Source organism: Piliocolobus tephrosceles, chromosome 7 (assembly GCF_002776525.5).
Source record: "Piliocolobus tephrosceles isolate RC106 chromosome 7, ASM277652v3, whole genome shotgun sequence".
In the NCBI taxonomy this organism is placed as follows: domain Eukaryota; kingdom Metazoa; phylum Chordata; class Mammalia; order Primates; family Cercopithecidae; genus Piliocolobus; species Piliocolobus tephrosceles.
The window spans coordinates 40,009,962-40,027,418 of record NC_045440.1 but is presented as its reverse complement, the minus strand read 5'-3'; the positions used below and the strand labels follow the sequence as shown (position 1 = coordinate 40,027,418).

Genomic DNA, 17,457 nt, shown 5'->3' with positions numbered 1-17,457 from the left:
CTACCCTCCCAACCAGGGCTAAGGCTACAGAGAAGACGGTTGAGGGCCCGAAGGCTTTCTAATTTACTACCCCCACCCCCGACAAGCATGTACAGTTGATCCTCATCATTCACGGATTCGGCATTTGCGAATTCGCCTACTCATTAACATTTATCTGTAGCCCCAAAGCTGACACTCACCGTGCTTTTGCTCATTCATGGGCATGCACACAGGGGCAAAAAGTTTGAGTCGCCCAACATGTGCAATCCCAGCTGAGGATGGACAAAGCCACACTCTGCCTCGGTGCTTCATACTATAAATAAGTGTCCTCCTCACAGCCTGTGCAGTGCCACATTTTTCGAATTTTTGGTTTCATTGTTTAGAATGGCCCCTGAGGGAAGTGCTATCTGGTGTGAAGTGCAAGAAGGCTGGGATGTTCCTTAAGGAGAGAACGGACATCAGATAAGCTCTGCTCAGGGATGAGTTAGAGCGCCTGTGCTGGTGAAGTCAGTATTAATGAGTCAACCCTATATATTACATAAGGTGTCTTGAAACAGAAACGCACCTAAGACAAAGTTATGTATTCATCAGTTGACCAAAATATTGTGGCCAGAGGCTCGCAGGAGCCTAACCTTGTATTTCCCTTAGGAGCAGTGGTTCAGTATTCGCTAATTCCATGTTCACAGCGACTTATTTATTTATTTATTTATATTTTAAGAGGGAGTCTCACTCTGTCGCCCAGGCTGGAGTGCAGTGGCACTATCTTGGCTCACTGCAACCTCCGTCTCCCAGGTTCAAGTGATCCTCCTGCCTCAGCCTCCTGAGTAGCTGGGATTACAGGCATGTGCTACCACCCTTGGCTAATTTTTGTATTTTTAGTAGAGACGGAGTTTCACCATGTTGGCCAGGCTGGTCTCAAACTCCTCACCTCAAGTAACCCGCCCTCCTCAGCCTCCCAAAGCGCTGGGATTACAGGCGTGAGCCACTGTATGTAGCCTCAAACAGCGACTAATTTATGCAACAGAGCTATTGCAAATGACTAGAATGGGCTGTATTTGTTTCAAAGAGTGAAAGCTGGAGCTTGTGAGTCTAGAATTAAGGCCTCTTCCTCCTGCTTCCAGGTTGTATGGCCTTAAGTCATTTAACAGCCCTGAGCTTCAGTCTCCTCAAGGGAGGATGAAAATAGTCCCTTTCGATGTGTTACACTTCAAGAAAAAGGTTTAAAATAATAATGGTAACTGTGAGCACTGACGTGAAGAGAGTAAGAACGAATGTATATGCTCTGGGACTCGAATAATTGCAGGTCTTGTTTGTAGTGTGACTCAGAGCAAGTCAAATGACCTCCCTAAGCCTCAGGTTCCTTAGCCATAAAATAGCAATAATGCCAGCATTTCCCTTGTAGGATGGTTATGATGGTTGCTGAGTTTATGTTTGTGAAAGGGCTGTCTAGGGCCGGGCATAGTGACTCATGCCTGTAATCCCAGCACTTTGGGAGGCTGAGGCAGGAGGACCACTTGAGATGAGCCTGGGCAATGTGGTAGGACCCTGTCTCTAAAAAAAATTTTAAAATTAGCTGGCCATGGTGGCATACACCTGTAGTTCCAGCCTCTTGGGAAGCTGAGGTGGGAGGATCGCTTGAGCCCAGGAGTTCAAGGCTGCAGTGAGCTATGATCGTACCACTGCAATCTAGCCTGGACAGCAGAGCAAGACTCTGTCTCTAAATGAAATAAAAGTAAAGAATGAAAGAGACTCTTTTCTAACCTTTTGAAAGGTGAGGGGACCCAGGAGAAGAGGCCAGAACAATGCAGGAGTCCTGAGCAGAGTGAGGTGACCTAGATCCTCATCCCGCCCCTGTTCTTGCCACTGCGCCTTCAGAGTCTCAGTTTACCAAGGGATGAAATGGGCAGTCATGCCAGCATGAACTCTGAGGTCTGAACTTTCTCTTCTGCTCAGTGCCTAGGCAGTAAAGTAGATGGGAGATCCTAGACTATCTTTCCTAGGCCGCACATTCCATGATGGTCTCTTATTTGAGGAGTGCTTCCCCCTGGGGCCGGCACCGTGGGGAGCACCAGGAGGCTGTTCTTGCCCTTGGTGTTTCTAATCCAACCAGGGAAATACGCAGACATCAAAAAGCACAGACGGACAGAGACGGTAACATTTCTAGAGAGCCAAGTAATTGTTCACATTTATACAATGCTAAGCACCTATGTGTCTTAGCTTTTTTAAACATCACACCTCTCTAATGGGTAGGTCCTGTTACTGCCCTCATTTTACAGCAGAGAAAACTGAGTCACAGAGCGGGTAAGGCACTTGACTGAGGTCAGGCGGCACGGGACTTGAACCCGGGTGGTCTGGCTCCAGAGTTCATGTTCTTACCCATTCGACTCTGCCATCTCCCGATCAGAAAAGGCAGCCTCTTTTTTTTTTTTTTTTTTTTTTTTTTTGTATTTTTACAAAATACAAAAGGGAGAGCTTCCAGAGTGGAGAGGGGCCTGCTCCAAGGATCAGGAAGGTTTTGTGGGGTGGAAATGTTGAGGGCGGCAGGCAGAACCTCTGCAGAAAGGAGAGTGGAAGGCAGCCTTGACAGGAGAAGCGTGACCAAAGGCAGAGAACAGGAGGGTAGAGGATGTTCAGAGGCTTAGAGGAGACAGTCAGGCTTGACTGATGTGATGGCCCGGCAGTGATGAAAGCATCTTCCCTCTACGGTGACAGCACTGTCCACCCACTGTGGTTTTACAGTTCTACAGCAGCCCCTGGCAAGGAACCCGGCACCACCCTCCCATCCCTGGGGAACCACCCAAGAGCTGAGTTCTCCCTGCTCCCTTCCAACACTCCTCCCCAACACCTTCACCCGGAGAACCCAAGACAGCAGCATGTCTGGGGATGGCACCACCTGGGGATGAGCTCCTGCCCCCCGTGTCACTTCCTGCCCTGCCCAAGAGATTGTCACCTCCTCCCTGTTGAAGCATCCTCCTTTCCCCAGTGGTCCCAGGGTCCCTGCAGATAGAACATGAGTGGCTGGTCTTGAAAACATGGAGTTTTCATCCCAGGTTGGAGGCTGGAGGCCCCATGGGGACAGGAGAGGTTTCTCACTGTGAATCCCAGGCTGAAGAATGTAGGCTTAGCTCCTCCAGCAAATCTGCTCTTCTCCAGCCTAGGACTCAATACAGGAGGAGGAGAGGAGGATGCATCTCCTTTTCAGAGATCTTGTCCATCTGAGGGGAATGGGGAGAGCAGCCAGAGGCAGCGGTCAGGAAGAACTGTGGACCAGAGCTGAAGGGGAGCTGTCACCCTTGAAGCATGAGCTCCCAAAGCCAGGGCGCACGTCCGCACCATCCCTGGGTCCCCAAGGCTGGCGCATGGCAGACATCAGTGCATGTTGGCAGAGCTGAACTGAGAAAGTGAAGGCGTCACCTAGCCTCACCTAGCCCCTTCTTGGCACAAGCCCTGGTTCAAGAAAAATGGCCCTTCCTAAGTACAAGGATCTGCTGGGAGGATGTCTCCCCAGGTGACCACATAGGCACAGGGGCCTCTGCTCCTCTCCCAGGACACGGAGCACAGCACTCTCCTTGGCCCATACAGAGAGGCATCCTGGCGTGCTTGAGCACTCAGAAGGAATTCATGAGGCCTGGGTGGCGGCTCTGAGGAACAGCCTCTGCGTAGGGAGCAAGAGAAGGAGGGCAGCATCTCAGGAGGTTGGGCCTGCAAGAGCAGCGCCCTCTGCACGTCGCCTTGCCTGGGGAGACTGTTTTTCCTGAGTCAGATTCAGCCTGAGCTGCCAGCACAAAACTCTGTGTGTAGGGTTTTTGCTGGACGTTGCCCTTTTGCATTCTAAGTGACCCCTTCTCTCTTTGTGTCTCCCAGGATCACACCTCGACACCCAACCCCTGAACCCCACACACTCTGCCATGCACACAGGAGGAGAGCTGGACCTGAGGGCCACCGCAGCGGTGCACACGTTCCTCTGGGCTGACGGCATGACCTCTGTAAGGGACTCCCGCTAGTCCCCTCTACGCATGAATGACTGACTGTAGACGCATGACCTCCAGGCTTCAATCCTGCCTCTTGCAATGACAGCTGATCTGTCGGAACCAGGACACAAAAGGAGCAAGAAGCGGGGAGAGAGAGGGATAGAAAACAGGCGCGGGAGAACGTGTGAACGCAAAAGTGAATGAGGGCTTTTTGTGGCTGGGGATGGGTTTTGGTTTTGGGGTTTTTTTTTTTTTTAGTTGTTTTGACTTCGTACAGGGTACTTTTTCCCGACCTCATCTGTCAGAAATCCATGTGGGCTTCCTGGAAAGAAAAAGAAAGAAAGAAAGAAAGAAAGAAAGAAAGAAAACTAGGCATGAAATCAGTTTAGCCACCTTAATCTTAAGCCATGTCTTCATCTGTCCACCCTCCCCAACCCAACCCAACCCACACATCTCCATTCCACTTGTGACATCTCCTCCACTCCCTAGTGACGCTCCTCCCAGATCGCTCTACATGACATTCAGGACACACACACACACACACCACTCGCCTCCACTGAATCTACACACAGATTTTACTGTGACTTCTGAAGCTGTATAGACTCTGCTGTGGATAAACTGGAATTTTTTATGTTGTCTCTCTCTCTCTCTCTCTGCCAATTTCAGTACAAGTCATCTTCCAACGGAAAATCATTACCTTGAGAGTGCATTCGGGGTTCCTTGTGTTAGGGACTTAAGAATCTGAGGCGAGGACTCCCAGGCTTACCTGTAGGGCTCAAAGGGAGCCAGGACCCCATCTGAAAGGGTCTCCTCTCTCAGTCGGGGGACGGGCCGGTGGCTGACCCAGGATTGCACCAGCATGTCCATAGAGAAGAGGTTTTCTATATCTTCAAGCACTATATCATAGTCCGTGTTCAAAGTGTAAACTGTACAGTAATCAGCCTTGTGTATATGAAAAACAATAAATACTATGCAAACCAATAGAAACATTTAGCAGTATGTACAGAGCCTGACAGCACAGCTCCTGAGGACTTCTGTGGCTTCAGGAGAAGGAGCTGTGGCCTGCCTTTCAGTGAAAGAGGAAGGAAAGGAGTAGGGCTAGTGAATGTATCTGCTAGTTCTTAGAAGTTAGGACCACCCAAGGTCTCCCAGAGTGAACTTGGTGCTCTAAGTCCAGGCAGCCTGCAGGCTGGGGGCCCTGAGTGCAGGTGCCAGGCTCGAGGCTGTTCCCTGTCTGCCTCGGTGCCCCCCCTCTGCCCAGCCTCTGTGGCCTCTTGGAGAGGCCAGCCAGGGGGCTCCCTGGATCGCATGACCAGTGGTAGCAGAGTCGGTGGCAGAGAGCCTGGACGCCAAGAGGCCGGGGCCAGGCTCTGGGTCAGGGCAGAAAGGAGACAAGACAGCTGGCAGTTCCTCGCCTCGGTGCCATCAGGGAGGAGCCTTAAGTTCCACTAGAGCCTCCGGCCCAGGGAGGCCCCAATCAGCACAATCCCTGCCCGCCCTCGCGGCGGGCGCCCCCAGGGCCAGGAGAGAGAGACAGGGCTGGCTCCTCTCGACCCCGGAGCCGCGGTGTGGACGGCCTGGCCCCGTCCGCCCAGCCGCTCTGCGGGAGTGTCCTCGGGACACACTTAAACCTTCCAAGTAGCACAGAAGCCCCCTCCACGTCAGAGGCCCCCTGGCCGCGGGGCCTGTGAGCGGAGAGGGGCCCTGCCTCCCCTACAAGTCCGCCCTGATGCACCCAGGGCCGAGCAGGCCCCGGGGCGGCCGAGGCACCTTGTCGGCCGGGGGCGGGGCTGCTTTTGCTTCCTTAGAGAGGCGGGCAGGGAGAGGAAGCTCTAGCTCCGGGCCTCCGTTTCCCCGAGGCTGCCTCTGAAGAGCTGCAGGGCGAGCCCGGATGGCTGCCGTCGCCGCCAGAGGCCACCCTGGCCCGGCCTCCAGGGCGCAGAGGCGCCCCCATCCATCCCCCTATCCCGGGGGCCACGGTAGGGGGGTCGCGCAGCACGGCTGGGACCGATTCGATGACGGCCCAAGGAAGCTGGGCGCAGGGCTCGCCTCCCCCGCCTCGATCCTGCACCTTCCTCTCCCAGGTCGCCGCTGCAGCCAACCCAGTAGCCCCCTTAGCGCCCCCGCGGGCCCCGCGGCTCCAGGCTCCGCTTTGGCACCTCTGCTCCAGCTGGCATGGCTGCACGCTCCGGCTGCTAGTAGGAGCCGTTAGGGGAGGAGTTTGGGGTCTCCACACGATGCCTAGAGAATGCTGCAGTCTGCACATTAGACGCTTTTTAGAAGTTTTGAAATTACCTTGATTTTTTTAATTGTTATGAAAATGGATCTTTTCTTGACTCTCCCACATGCTCTGTTAGGGGAGAGAATCCCCTACCCTACTCTGATGTATAGACCATTCTCCCTACACCAGCCGAACCAATGTCAAAATTAATAAAGAAATGGACTAATGACACAGGGCTCTCTCTCTCCTTCCCACTCGTCTTTGGGGGGTAAGGGGTGCTGAGGCCAGCCTAAAGCCTAGGTTGGGATGTGAAGGAATCTGTGGGTGGGGCTCAGGTCCCAGAGAGCCTGCCAATGCCGGGTCCTCCCAGAAGCCTGGACAATCCCTTAATCAGGACCCCTGACCTGGGAGAGGCCTCCAGAGAGGTGGCAGAGTAGATTTCTATTCCACCTGATAGCTCCCATGAGATGGGGAGAAGCTGGGGGTCGGGGGAGGGGGCACCACAACTCACTAAGATTCTTGGCCAGGCCCCCAGCTGGCATGCACTGAGGGGGCTCCCCGGCGTTCCCTAGGAAGGCATCTGGCCCCAGTACTCAATGCCATTCAAAGTTCAAGAACTCGTTCTTGCTATAGGGAAAAAATTGCCCTGTTTCTAACTAGTTGCTAACACTTCCTGCAAGGCTGGTCACCAAGCTGACCTCAGTTTCCTCATCTGTCTAATGGAAGAATGGATTAGGTGGTTGCTAAAGTCTCTTCGGTTTCTCATCCTAGGGGCGCCAGACACCAATGCTTTTGTCAGGCTTGGCATTAATTAAGAATCAAATCATTGGCTGTGGCTTTCCTGCCACATAAATTCCCCATCATGAGGGGGTGACGGAGTCAGAATCCCAAGGCCCCTGGAGCACCCCAGTCCCACCCCACTCCAAGCCTCTCTCCTGGAATCGGAAAGGCCATCCAGGCCAGTGGGCAACCGCAGCAGGTCATCTGCAGCACCCAGGGGGCTTTTCAAAACGCAGTTTCAGAATCACAGTTGCCTGGGTGGGATTGGGTGGTGACGCTGAGAACCAGAACCAGGTCTATCAGATGGCTGCGGCATGCAGCCTGGTGGCAAAGCCATCTCAGACAAAGACATAGCTCTTTTCCCTTTAAACCAAATTTGTAGAGAATCATTCCACACCCTTTGTGAGGTCTTTCTTGCATAACCTAAATCTTTATGCTACAGAGGGTCAGCTTCTGCATGAGAAGGAAGCTCGCCCTGAGCCCTGGGGTCCTCTGCTCCCCACTGAAAACCAAGATGGCCTGGAAACCCAGGAGAAGCTCAGTGAAGCAGTGCCTCTCGTCTCCCACCTACCAGGGCGGCCTCTGGGGAGTGAGAGATCAAGCCCTGCAGAGCTCATGCCTGGTCAGGAAGGGCTCTGGGGCCACCAGGCACAGAGATGAGCAGAAGTCCATCTGTCTGGCAGTCACAATCTTTCCTAGCATTTCACATGTTCCGGCCAGTGGCATGCTAGTTTCCATTTGTAGAGAAAAACTGCAGGGAAGAATCCCGCCCGGTCCAGAAATCACCCATATACCTGGAACGTGGGCTCCAACTCCTCTATACCTTGGTTTCCCTGTTTGTAAAATGAGAGTTTCCCTCAATAAAGCCTTGTACATTATAAAAATTTATTCGAGAAAAAAAAAAAAAAAAAGCATATGCATGCTCTGTGATTCAGCCCAGTCCTGTGCATCAACTACTAACTGAGCACCGACAGAGTGCCTGGCACTGGGCTCCACCACCCTCTCAGCCATCAGGGATTTCAAACCTGGGCACCACACCAGACAGAGCATGGCCATTGCTCCAGCCGAGGCACAAATGAGGAAGAGATTCTGATAGGGAGTTCAGGGAAGGCCGACCAGAGGTGGAGGCAAGAACACGCGTGCAGGGTGGCCCTCTCTTCAGCCTCCTGCAGCTGGAGGAGGCACACCCTGGCACTGTCAGGGCTGCCCATGCCCCACCCTGCCTTCTGCCCAGCAGGCTCCCACCCTAGGCTCTCAAGCCAGCCACAGGGACTTGCATCCCCCAGAAAGCAATGCCACTCGGCCTCTTACCCCATCCCCACACTTACTCAATCTTAAGCCACTTACCCCATCCCCCCATGAGGAAGGGAAGGAAGAGGCTGTGTTCTCCTGTGGAGCTTGGACATCTGCACATAAAGGGGCCGGCGCAGCTGTGGACAGTGGCCTCAGAGTTCAGCCTTATCTCCCCCAGGGAAACAGCTGCTTGGGAGCCTCCAGGGGCCCCCAGACACTCACCTTTTCCTAGATGCTAGACTTGCGGGGAGCAGATGGACCCTCTGGCGATGAGCAGGGCTTCTAGAGCTAATTCGCTCTCTGTCTTTCTCACACACACGCGCGCGCACGCACACACACACACACACACACACACACACACACACACACCCTGGCTGATTTTACAGTCAATCTTTCAAAGTGCAATTTGTCTAGGAAAAGCCAATGTGAGGCCGGTGTGTGCCCCGACCAATGGTGGCGCGGCTCCGGCGGCTCAGCCAGTCTCGGGCCTGTATTCTAATAGGCCGTATCTTTATCAGGGAAATGTTCCTTCTCTGAACTTAAAACTTCTCATGTAGGGTCTCCAGACTCAGAGGCAGAAAGGGGGTCTGAGCTGAGGCGTAGGGGGCCACCCCGTCCAGCCAGGGCAAGGAGAGAGGCCAGGAGCCCTGCGGAGGCCTCCCACCTGCCCCAAGCACCTGACTTCCCAGCAGCTGACCTGGTGCCGGTGCCTGGGCCAGGGCCTGGCCCAGGCCTTAGGTGGGAGGCAGTCAGGGGCTCAGAGCTGGTCCTGACCCTCCAGGCCTGCCATGAGATTTGGGGCTAGAGTGTGGGCTCTTGGGTTTTAGGGGCCTGGAGAAGCCTTCCCTGTCCCGACTGGGAGATCATGGAGTCCAACCTGCAGGGGACGTTCCTGCTGAACAACACGCCGCTGGCTCAGTTTCCGGAGATGAAGGCCCCTGTGTGCCAGTACTCAGTGCAGAACTCCTTCTACAAGCTCAGCCCCCCGGGGCTGGGCCCCCAGCTGGCCGCGGGGACCCCCCACGGGATCACGGACATCCTGAGCAGACCCTTGGCTGCACCGAACAGCAGCCTCCTCTCCGGCTACTCCCACGTGGCAGGCTTCGGGGGGCTCAGCTCTCAGGGGGTCTACTACAGCCCCCAGGTAGGAAATTTTTCCAAGGCTGGGAACGAGTACCCCACCCGGACCCGGAACTGCTGGGCGGACACGGGCCAGGACTGGCGAGGCAGTCGGCAGTGCAGCAACAGTGAGTACGGGGCCTCCCCAGCCACTTACCCGCACCCACCAGGCTCCGGGGGGCAGAGAACGAGGAGGGGCCTCCTCCTGGGCACCCCGCACCACTGCCTTCTCCCCCAGCCACCATTAACCCCTGGACTCGTGGCCTCAGCTCAGTGCAGGCTGAGTTCCACCGGCTCTTCCTTCCCATCCAGCAGTGCTTGGACACAGGTGTCTGAGCCACCCCCCTCACCTGCTGCCACCTTAGCTGCCCTCCTAGGGCCCCCGGCAGTTCCAGATCTAGAGAAGGCCCCATAGCCCACACCTGCAGGGTCCAGCAGGCGGCCCAGCCTTGCTTCTGCAGCCCGGGGCGCATGCATCCACTTCTTCACCCAAAGCAGGCAAATGCTACCCTGTGAGGAAGACGTCCCAGCTTACCTTCCCAGACAGCCCTGGCATCACTCAGGGGTGCAGAACGCACCCTGACCCTATCCGGGCCCAGCCTTTGAGCCAGGGGGCTGATGCCCACCACATCCTCTGGTTTCTAGCAACAGCAGCCGCACCAAGTAGCCTGTCTCCAGGAGTTGCTGCTAAGCCCAGCTGAATTTGGTCCTGGCTGTGGGGAAGCAGAGGGCCTCTTCTCAGCCCACCCATCCCTCAGCCAAGGTTTTCAGAGGGTGGGCCTGTGATGCCATTCAGGGTTACTGGAGGAGGTGGCAGGGCGTGCCCGGGCAGGTGAGGCTCCACTGGGAGGCAGGGAGGTGAGAGTTTTTGGAACCTTCCCTGTGCCACTGAAGCCCTGCCCACGTCAGGCAGGGGCCTCCACTTCTGTCTGATCTCTGGGCTCCCCCGCGCCCATAGGGGCTTGGGGCCAACCTAGGAATCCCCAAAAGCACACCTGTCCCCCCATTTGCTACTCTGCCTTGCCAGTCACACTGCCTGACAGCCACCCCTCCATGGGCTGCCACCCATCCCTGTGCCCCTGTAGGTGAAGGCCTCCTCTCTCGGATCCTGTTTTAGGCTTGGCTTCGGGGGCGCTTTAAGCCTCAGCTGGCTCTCTCTTCCCTCCATCTCCCCCTCCCCTCTCCACAACGCACACACTACCTCTTCCGTCCTGAATGCAGGTACACACACAGGACACAGCCAAGAAAATCGGTGGCTAATGAAGGCAAAGGCAGACAGACTTGAAGATGATCTCTCAGGAGGGCCCTTTCCTCTCTCTGTGCCTCAGTTTCCTCACCTGTAGACTGAGCTGTCAGACTGCACAGAACGAGGCCTGACACGTGGGAATTCTGACTCCCCTGAGCCCACTTTCCACAACTCCTTCCCCCGCCGGCTGCCCTGGCCAGGCTGGAGGTCTCTGGCCTCTGTTCCAGGCTCTCTAGGGTGGTTTAAGCCACATAATTTCCAGGCCTGGTGACATGGGGAAGTAGAGCTTGGGGCTTGAGGTTCCCCCTCCCTGGTTTCCTGGAGACCTGGGAAGTTGGGTCTCAAGAGCAAGGAAGTTGGCAGAAGCCAGGGGTGGAGGGAATTCACAGGCCCCGGTCCCTAATTATAGGAGAAGGGTGACCTGAAGGGACGTCCCTGGGACAGAGAGGGAACTCCTGCTGCCCCTCAGGAGCAGGCAACATCAGTGAGTATTGAGAAATTTAGACAGAGAGGCATGAGGCTCTGCTGCCCCTCAGTCCCCTTACCCTAGGGTAGCTGCCCTCTCGGAGCCCTGTTCACCCAGGCGGGGCAGAGGTCACAGCCACTGTTCTCCAATATCAAGAATGCTGCTCAGGGGAAAGGAATCTTGGTGCTCTGGCAACCTCTGCAGGAAGGAGAGGACGGGCATGGTTGTTGCCCTGACAGTCGTGCCTAGCCTCAGGGTCCCCACTTACTCTACTAACCCCACACTTCCTTCCTCCTGCCAGCCCCAGATCCCCTGAGTGACAGCATACACAAGAAGAAGCACACCCGGCCCACCTTCACGGGGCACCAGATCTTTGCCCTGGAGAAAACCTTTGAGCAGACCAAGTACTTGGCTGGCCCAGAGAGGGCGCGGCTGGCATACTCCCTGGGCATGACTGAATCGCAGGTCAAGGTAAGTCTGTGCGGGAGATGGCGCCTGCCCTGCAGGGAGGAGCCTGCTGGACAGGACGGCACTGCGCTGGAGAGAGGTGCCCACACAACGCAGCCCCCCAGAGCACAGCTGTACTGGTGTCTGGGCACTGCCTGCCTGCCTAACCCTGGAGCCTGTGGTAATTAACCATAGCCAGGAAAAGGCCATCATCCACTGAGCCCCATTCTCAGAGCCTTATGTGCGGCACCTCATTTCATCATCTCAGCAACCCGGGGAGACGGTATTATTACCCATTTCGCAGATGAAGGTCAGTGTCTCCCGGCTCGGAGAGCTGGGAGAGCTGGCAGAGCTGGGATTCAACCCCAGAGGTGGGGGACCCCAACCTCAGGCTTTCCCTCTCCCCCCGTATTTGGCCAAAAATTCCAAGCACTGCCGGCAGCCTCTGGCCCAGATTCATGCTTGATGCCTGGAGCAAAAGGAGCTGACCTCAGTTTACCAATCTTTAAGATGAAGACAACGCCTCCTCCTACTAAGCAGGATCGGATGGGCTATAAGGGGCCTGGAGCCTTGTCGCCCACGCCAGGGCTAGGGAAGGTGAGCCCAGGCTCTCCCACTCCACACGCAGGGGCCGCAAATGTCCCCTAAATAGACCTGGGGAAACCTGTTTCTACCGCCTCAGAGTCTGGGGGCAACTTTCCCCACTTTAATGCTAGATCTCTCTTGGGACTTTGAGATGGGGCACCGAAGCTCAAGAAAGCTGGGAACTGTGCAGGAACTGCTGGCTCAGTGACTCGGCGACGGGCCTAAGGATGCAGCACGGGCAGCTGACACCTGGGTCTGGGCTTTGCTCAGGGCCCTGGGGCCTCCAAGCTCCCACCCGCTGAGCCCTCCTCATCAGCCGCTCAACTGCCCTGGGGCGAGAGCTGGGGGGAAGAGGCAGACTCCTGTGCATGTCTTTCTGCTTCTGGGGTGCATTCCTGCACTCTTCAACTATCCCAGGGAATGGACCAACGTTACTTTTCTAACCAGGGGAACAATTATTTATGAAGTAGGGTGAGAGTCTATAAAGCCCAGAGGAGGGACTGCTCATAAGCACCTTCCAATGAGTACCGGGGCTAAGCCTTCCACCCCCTCGCTCCTCATCTTCCACCTAGAGCCCAGGCGGAGGAGGTGGAGGAGGAGGAGGAGGAGGCCCGGCAACAGGGGGAAGTTGGGGAAGGGGAGAGGAGGGCTGCTGCCCTCACGTTTTTAAATTTTATTGTCCTTCCCCAACAGAAACGTGAATGTGACAATCACTCCGTTGTTGAACCATTTGTTTAGCTGTAGCAGGATGGCTGTTCCCGCGTCCCGTGCGCGCCGTGCCCCTGTGCCCTTCACAGTCTTTCTCATCGCAGGTGTGGTTCCAGAACCGCAGGACCAAGTGGCGGAAGAAGAGCGCCCTGGAACCCTCGTCCTCCACGCCCCGGGCCCCGGGCGGCGCGGGCGCGGGCTCAGGCGGGGACCGTGCACCCTCGGAGAACGAGGACGACGAGTACAACAAGCCGCTGGACCCTGACTCGGACGACGAGAAGATCCGCCTGCTGCTGCGCAAGCACCGCGCCGCCTTCTCGGTGCTCAGCCTGGGAGCGCACAGCGTCTGACGCCCGCCGTCCAGGCCCGGGATCCTGGCTGCAGCCCTCGGGGGAACGCCGAGGAGCCTACCTTCCCCTCCCCTTCCCCACGCTGCTGGAGGCGCAGGGACTGAGTCTTCTGATGAGGAGCGCGTGGAGGAGGTGGAGGAGGAGCGGCAGGTGCAGGGGAGGAGGCGGAAGAAGAGGAGGGGAGGCGGGAGAGGAGGAGGAAAAGGAGGGAAAGGGGACAGGCATCCTAGCTAAGGGAGGAGGAGGCCAAGAGGGAGGCACAGCACTCCTGAGACCTGGAAGCCGCTGCCCCTTGCACCTCCGCGGGCCTCGCCTGCCACTTCTGCAGATTCACAAGTGGACAGAGGACTAAAATGACCAGGCTCTGCAGCCAGAAAACTGGCTGTGGGGTCCCAGACATGCCACTGTGATCCAACTTTTGTGGGGGTGGGGGGCAGGACATCCCGGGAAGGGAGGCAGCTGGCTGGGGAGCCAGAAGACCAGAGTCTTGGGCCCCAAGCCAGCTGCTGGCTGCAGAAGAAAAGACAGGTGAGTGGCCAGGTGCACTCCTCAGACCTGTGCACAGGAAGGATCCCACTGGAGGGGCCAGAGTTGAGCACCTAATCCAGGCTGCAGGAATCTGCCTCCAGGAGGGGAAGTGGGACATCCCAGTGAAGAATAAACGCCCCTGACACTCCAGAATGATGGCCCCTGAGCTGCGGAAATCCCCTTGACCTCCTTTCTCCGATTTACCCTCAGGGTCAATACCTCTGAGACCGAAAGACACGGAAAATCCCAGACAACCGGGAAAAGGGGAGGGTGCAGGGAGAAGTGAGGCGGGGACGGTGTACCCAAGGGCTGCCCACCTGGGCATCATTTGGTGCTGATATAAGGACAGGCCCACCCAGAGAGAAGGAGCATCCCATCTGGGGAGGAAAGGAAGGGCTGGGAACAGCATCCCTCCAACAAGGCAGGAAAGGAGAAGGAGAGCCCCTCCAGCTGGGTGAAGGATGCCAGGGAGGGGCTGAACCACGGCCTGCTGGGAATCATGGCCCTTCCTTTCCTGGGACAATCTTGCTGTCTGGCACTGGAGCTGGTGCTGACAGGGACGCTGGGCAACAGAGTGGTATTTTTCACCCAGGTGATCTGAGCTGCTGGCAGGTAGGGGGTGGGCTGGGGGAGGCGGGTGGGGACTGGTGGTAGAGGAATGCAGCCCAGAAGGGACTGAGCACTTGCCCATCCTTGCTGGCTTTCAAAAAATAAACAGTAAAAATAAAAGTCCCATGAACCTTATGGCTCCTGTACTTCTGTGAAAGGGACGAGTGGCAGGAAACTGGCTGTGAGGTCCCAGACTTGCCAGCTGTGGGGCCTTCCCCGAGGGCCATTGTCTAGTCTCGTGGGGACATTCGTGCTCTGACAGATTGCACAACGCAGGTTGTTTGCAACCTCACTGGTAGATGCCAGACACTGTCCCCAGGTGCTGAGAAACCCAAGATGAATTTTGTGGGGTCCCTGATCTCCAGGAATTTATAGCCTAGTGGGGAAAATGATCTGTGTGGATAATTGGGTATCATAAGAAAAATAAGGAGGCAGAGACTGGAAGAGCTAACTTTAACAGAACACCTGCTAATTTCTCCCCTGTAGAATGTCTGGATTATCAGTGACCCCACAAGAAAACTAGGCAGTAGGTATCATCTTCAATGCATGGAGGAGAAAACCAAATCTCAGAAAGTTCCTAAACCAAGTCACAGAAGTGGGAAGAGGCAACCTCAGAGTAGATCCCAAGGCCCTTTCAGCCACTTCCTTGGGTTGTGAAGAGCATCCTTCAAAACCTTTTCTGTCAAATGAGAGGCTAGAACCAAAAGTAGTTTAAGGCCCTCCAACTTCAACAATCTATGCAACTAGCAACTAGGCTTGACCCCTTTGCTCTCCCAAGAAGTCCATCGTCCATCCTTGGATCCCCAGGACAGGTGAACCTGGCTCTGGAACCAGCCTGAGAGGGGATGAGGGTGGAGGAAGACCTTAGCTGGGAGCATCTCAGAAAGTGGCGCACCCACCTTTCCTAAGACCCTTGGTGGAACCGGAGGACAGTGGGGAACGTGACCAGAAAATGCAGAATGTGTGCAAACTTCCACCTTCCATCTGTGAAGATGCCCAAGCTCAGGTGTCGGTCTCTCCCCTCGGAAAGCGGAAAGGAGAAAAGAAGGGAATTGAGCACAATTTCTGTGTGCATACTGAGAAGCCGTGCTCTGTCACGGGTGTCCTGAGTGGGTCCTACAGTGGCTACAGCAGGAAAGGACCCTAGAATTCAGCACAGGCTTCAAAGAAGAAAAGTCTCTGTGTCCCTGGGAGGCTCGCAATTCACTGAGTGCTGCAGGCAGGAAAAGGCTATCACATAGCCCAGGTGCGAAGTCACCAAGCAGGTATGGAGGAAGATGCCAGTGCCAGTGACATAAAAACTGTGTTTCCTTATCTTTTTTTTTTTTTTTGAGACGGAGTCTCGCTCTGTCGCCCAGGCTGGAGTGCAGTGGCTGGATCTCAGCTCACTGCAAGCTCCGCCTCCCGGGTTTACGTCATTCTCCTGCCTCAGCCTCCTGAGTAACTGGGACTACAGGCGCCCGCCACCTCACCCGGCTAGTTTTTTGTATTTTTTAGTAGAAACGGGGTTTCACTGTGTTAGCCAGGATGGTCTCGATCTCCTGACCTCATGATCCGCCCGTCTCGGCCTCCCAAAGTGCTGGGATTACAGGCTTGAGCCACTGCGCCCGGCCTTCCTTATCTTTTTCTGAAGCATGCTGTAATCTTAACTGCTCTATTGTAGCTGTAATTCCTGCATGTCTGATTCAAGTCGTTTGGGGTCAATATGAAATCAAGCCAGGGGAAAGTTCTTCCCAGGAGACATTTGCTGAGCTAAACAAGACCTCCTTCGACCTCAAAGTTCTGGGTCACCTGCCACTGGAACCTTTAGCTAAAAGACTCCAGCTTTCCAGGCCGTTTCCTCTAACTCTACGCCACCTTTCATGTACTGCCTGAACATAGGGCCAAGCACAGGAGAGGCACTGCCTCTCATTTCCCTAACGATCATGCTGAAGCATATTCAAAAGACTAGATTTGGAGTTCAAAGGAGGAGAAAACTCAAAGGTGGATGATCCAGATTCCCAAGGGTGATTCGAGATAAGTCTGGCCCTCTGCAGATATACACACGTGTGAATGCATGTGCATGCCTGTGTGTGCATACATGTGTATGTGTTACTTGGGAGAACACAAGGCTATTTCACTTCGTCCATCATAAAGAAATCATAAGCCGGCCAGGCGTGGTGGCTCACGCCTGTAATCCCAGTACTTTGGGAGGCTGAGATGGGTAGATCACTTGAGGCCAGGAGTTCGAGACCAGCCTGGCCAACATGGTGAAACCTTGTCTCTACTAAAAATACAAAAATTAGCTGGGTGTGGTGGTGAGTGCTTGTAGTCCCAGCTACTCAAGAGGTTGAGGTGGGAGAATCCCTTGAACCTGGGAGGTAGAGGTTGCAGTGAGCTAAGATTGCACCACTGCACTCCAGCCTGGGTGATGGAGTGAAACGGTCTCAAAAAAAGAAAACAAAAAGAAAAAAATCATAAGCCATAGGCTCCACTTTTATCCCAGCTCATAAGTAGAACTTCTTGTATATTTCTGGGTTGAATTAACAAACATACAAAAAGCAACTGAACTTTGGAAATGCATGCTCCCTGCAGCTCCTCTCTTACCACATCACAAACTTTTCAGAGACAAAAGGAAAGAAATTAAGTCCCATGTCCATGACAGCTGTGGCATCTGCTCTGACAGGTGGCCCATGGGCTCCACCAAGTAGGGACTGATTCTGCCATAGCCGTCATCTTTGTGGCTTCTGCTATCAGCAGAACCTGGGATATGTCTTCAGCAGGTTGGGGCGAGGGTGGATGGATGTCCATGCCTTACCAGGCTCACAGTGGCCATATGCTGATTGTAACAATCAGAAAGAAGACAAAGAGGCCAGGCGCGGTGGCTCACGCCTATAATCCCAGCACTTTAGGAGGCCAAGATGGGCAGATCACCTGAGATCAGGAGTTGGAGACCGGCCTGGGCAACATGGTGAAACCTCTCTCTACTAAAAATACAAAAATTAGCTGGGCATGATGATGGGCGCCTATAATCCCAGCTACTGGGGAGGCTGGGGCGGGAGAATCGCTTGAACCCAGGAGGCAGAGGTTGCAGTGAGCCGAGATGACTCCACTGCACTCCAGCCTGGGCAACAGGGCAAGACTCCATCTCAAAAAAAAAAAAAAAAAAAAAAAGG

The 17,457-nt window shown here is 55.1% G+C and overlaps 2 protein-coding genes across 9 annotated transcripts in view; both read left to right on the top strand.

Moving 5' to 3' along the window:
* The window catches only part of ANK1 (ankyrin 1), a 143,319-nt gene extending 136,917 nt beyond the window's left edge, over positions 1-6,402 (top strand). For 7 of the 8 annotated variants that reach the window (XM_023214480.1, XM_023214478.1, XM_023214479.1 and 4 more), the window contains one exon: positions 3,844-6,402. In XM_023214480.1, coding sequence (XP_023070248.1) covers positions 3,844-3,870 — 27 coding nt within the window. In that variant the 3' untranslated portion in view covers positions 3,871-6,402. The remainder of the gene's footprint in view (positions 1-3,843) is intronic. The other variant, XM_023214484.1, reaches the window with a different exon arrangement.
* Positions 6,403-8,784: 2,382 nt separating this feature from the next.
* On the top strand, positions 8,785-14,437 carry NKX6-3 (NK6 homeobox 3). Its single transcript, XM_026453983.2, has 3 exons — positions 8,785-9,491; positions 11,377-11,546; positions 12,920-14,437. Exons 1-3 carry the CDS (start codon positions 9,110-9,112, stop codon positions 13,163-13,165), a joined length of 798 nt encoding a protein of 265 aa, XP_026309768.1. The 5' UTR covers positions 8,785-9,109; the 3' UTR covers positions 13,166-14,437.
* Positions 14,438-17,457: the final 3,020 nt, after the last annotated feature.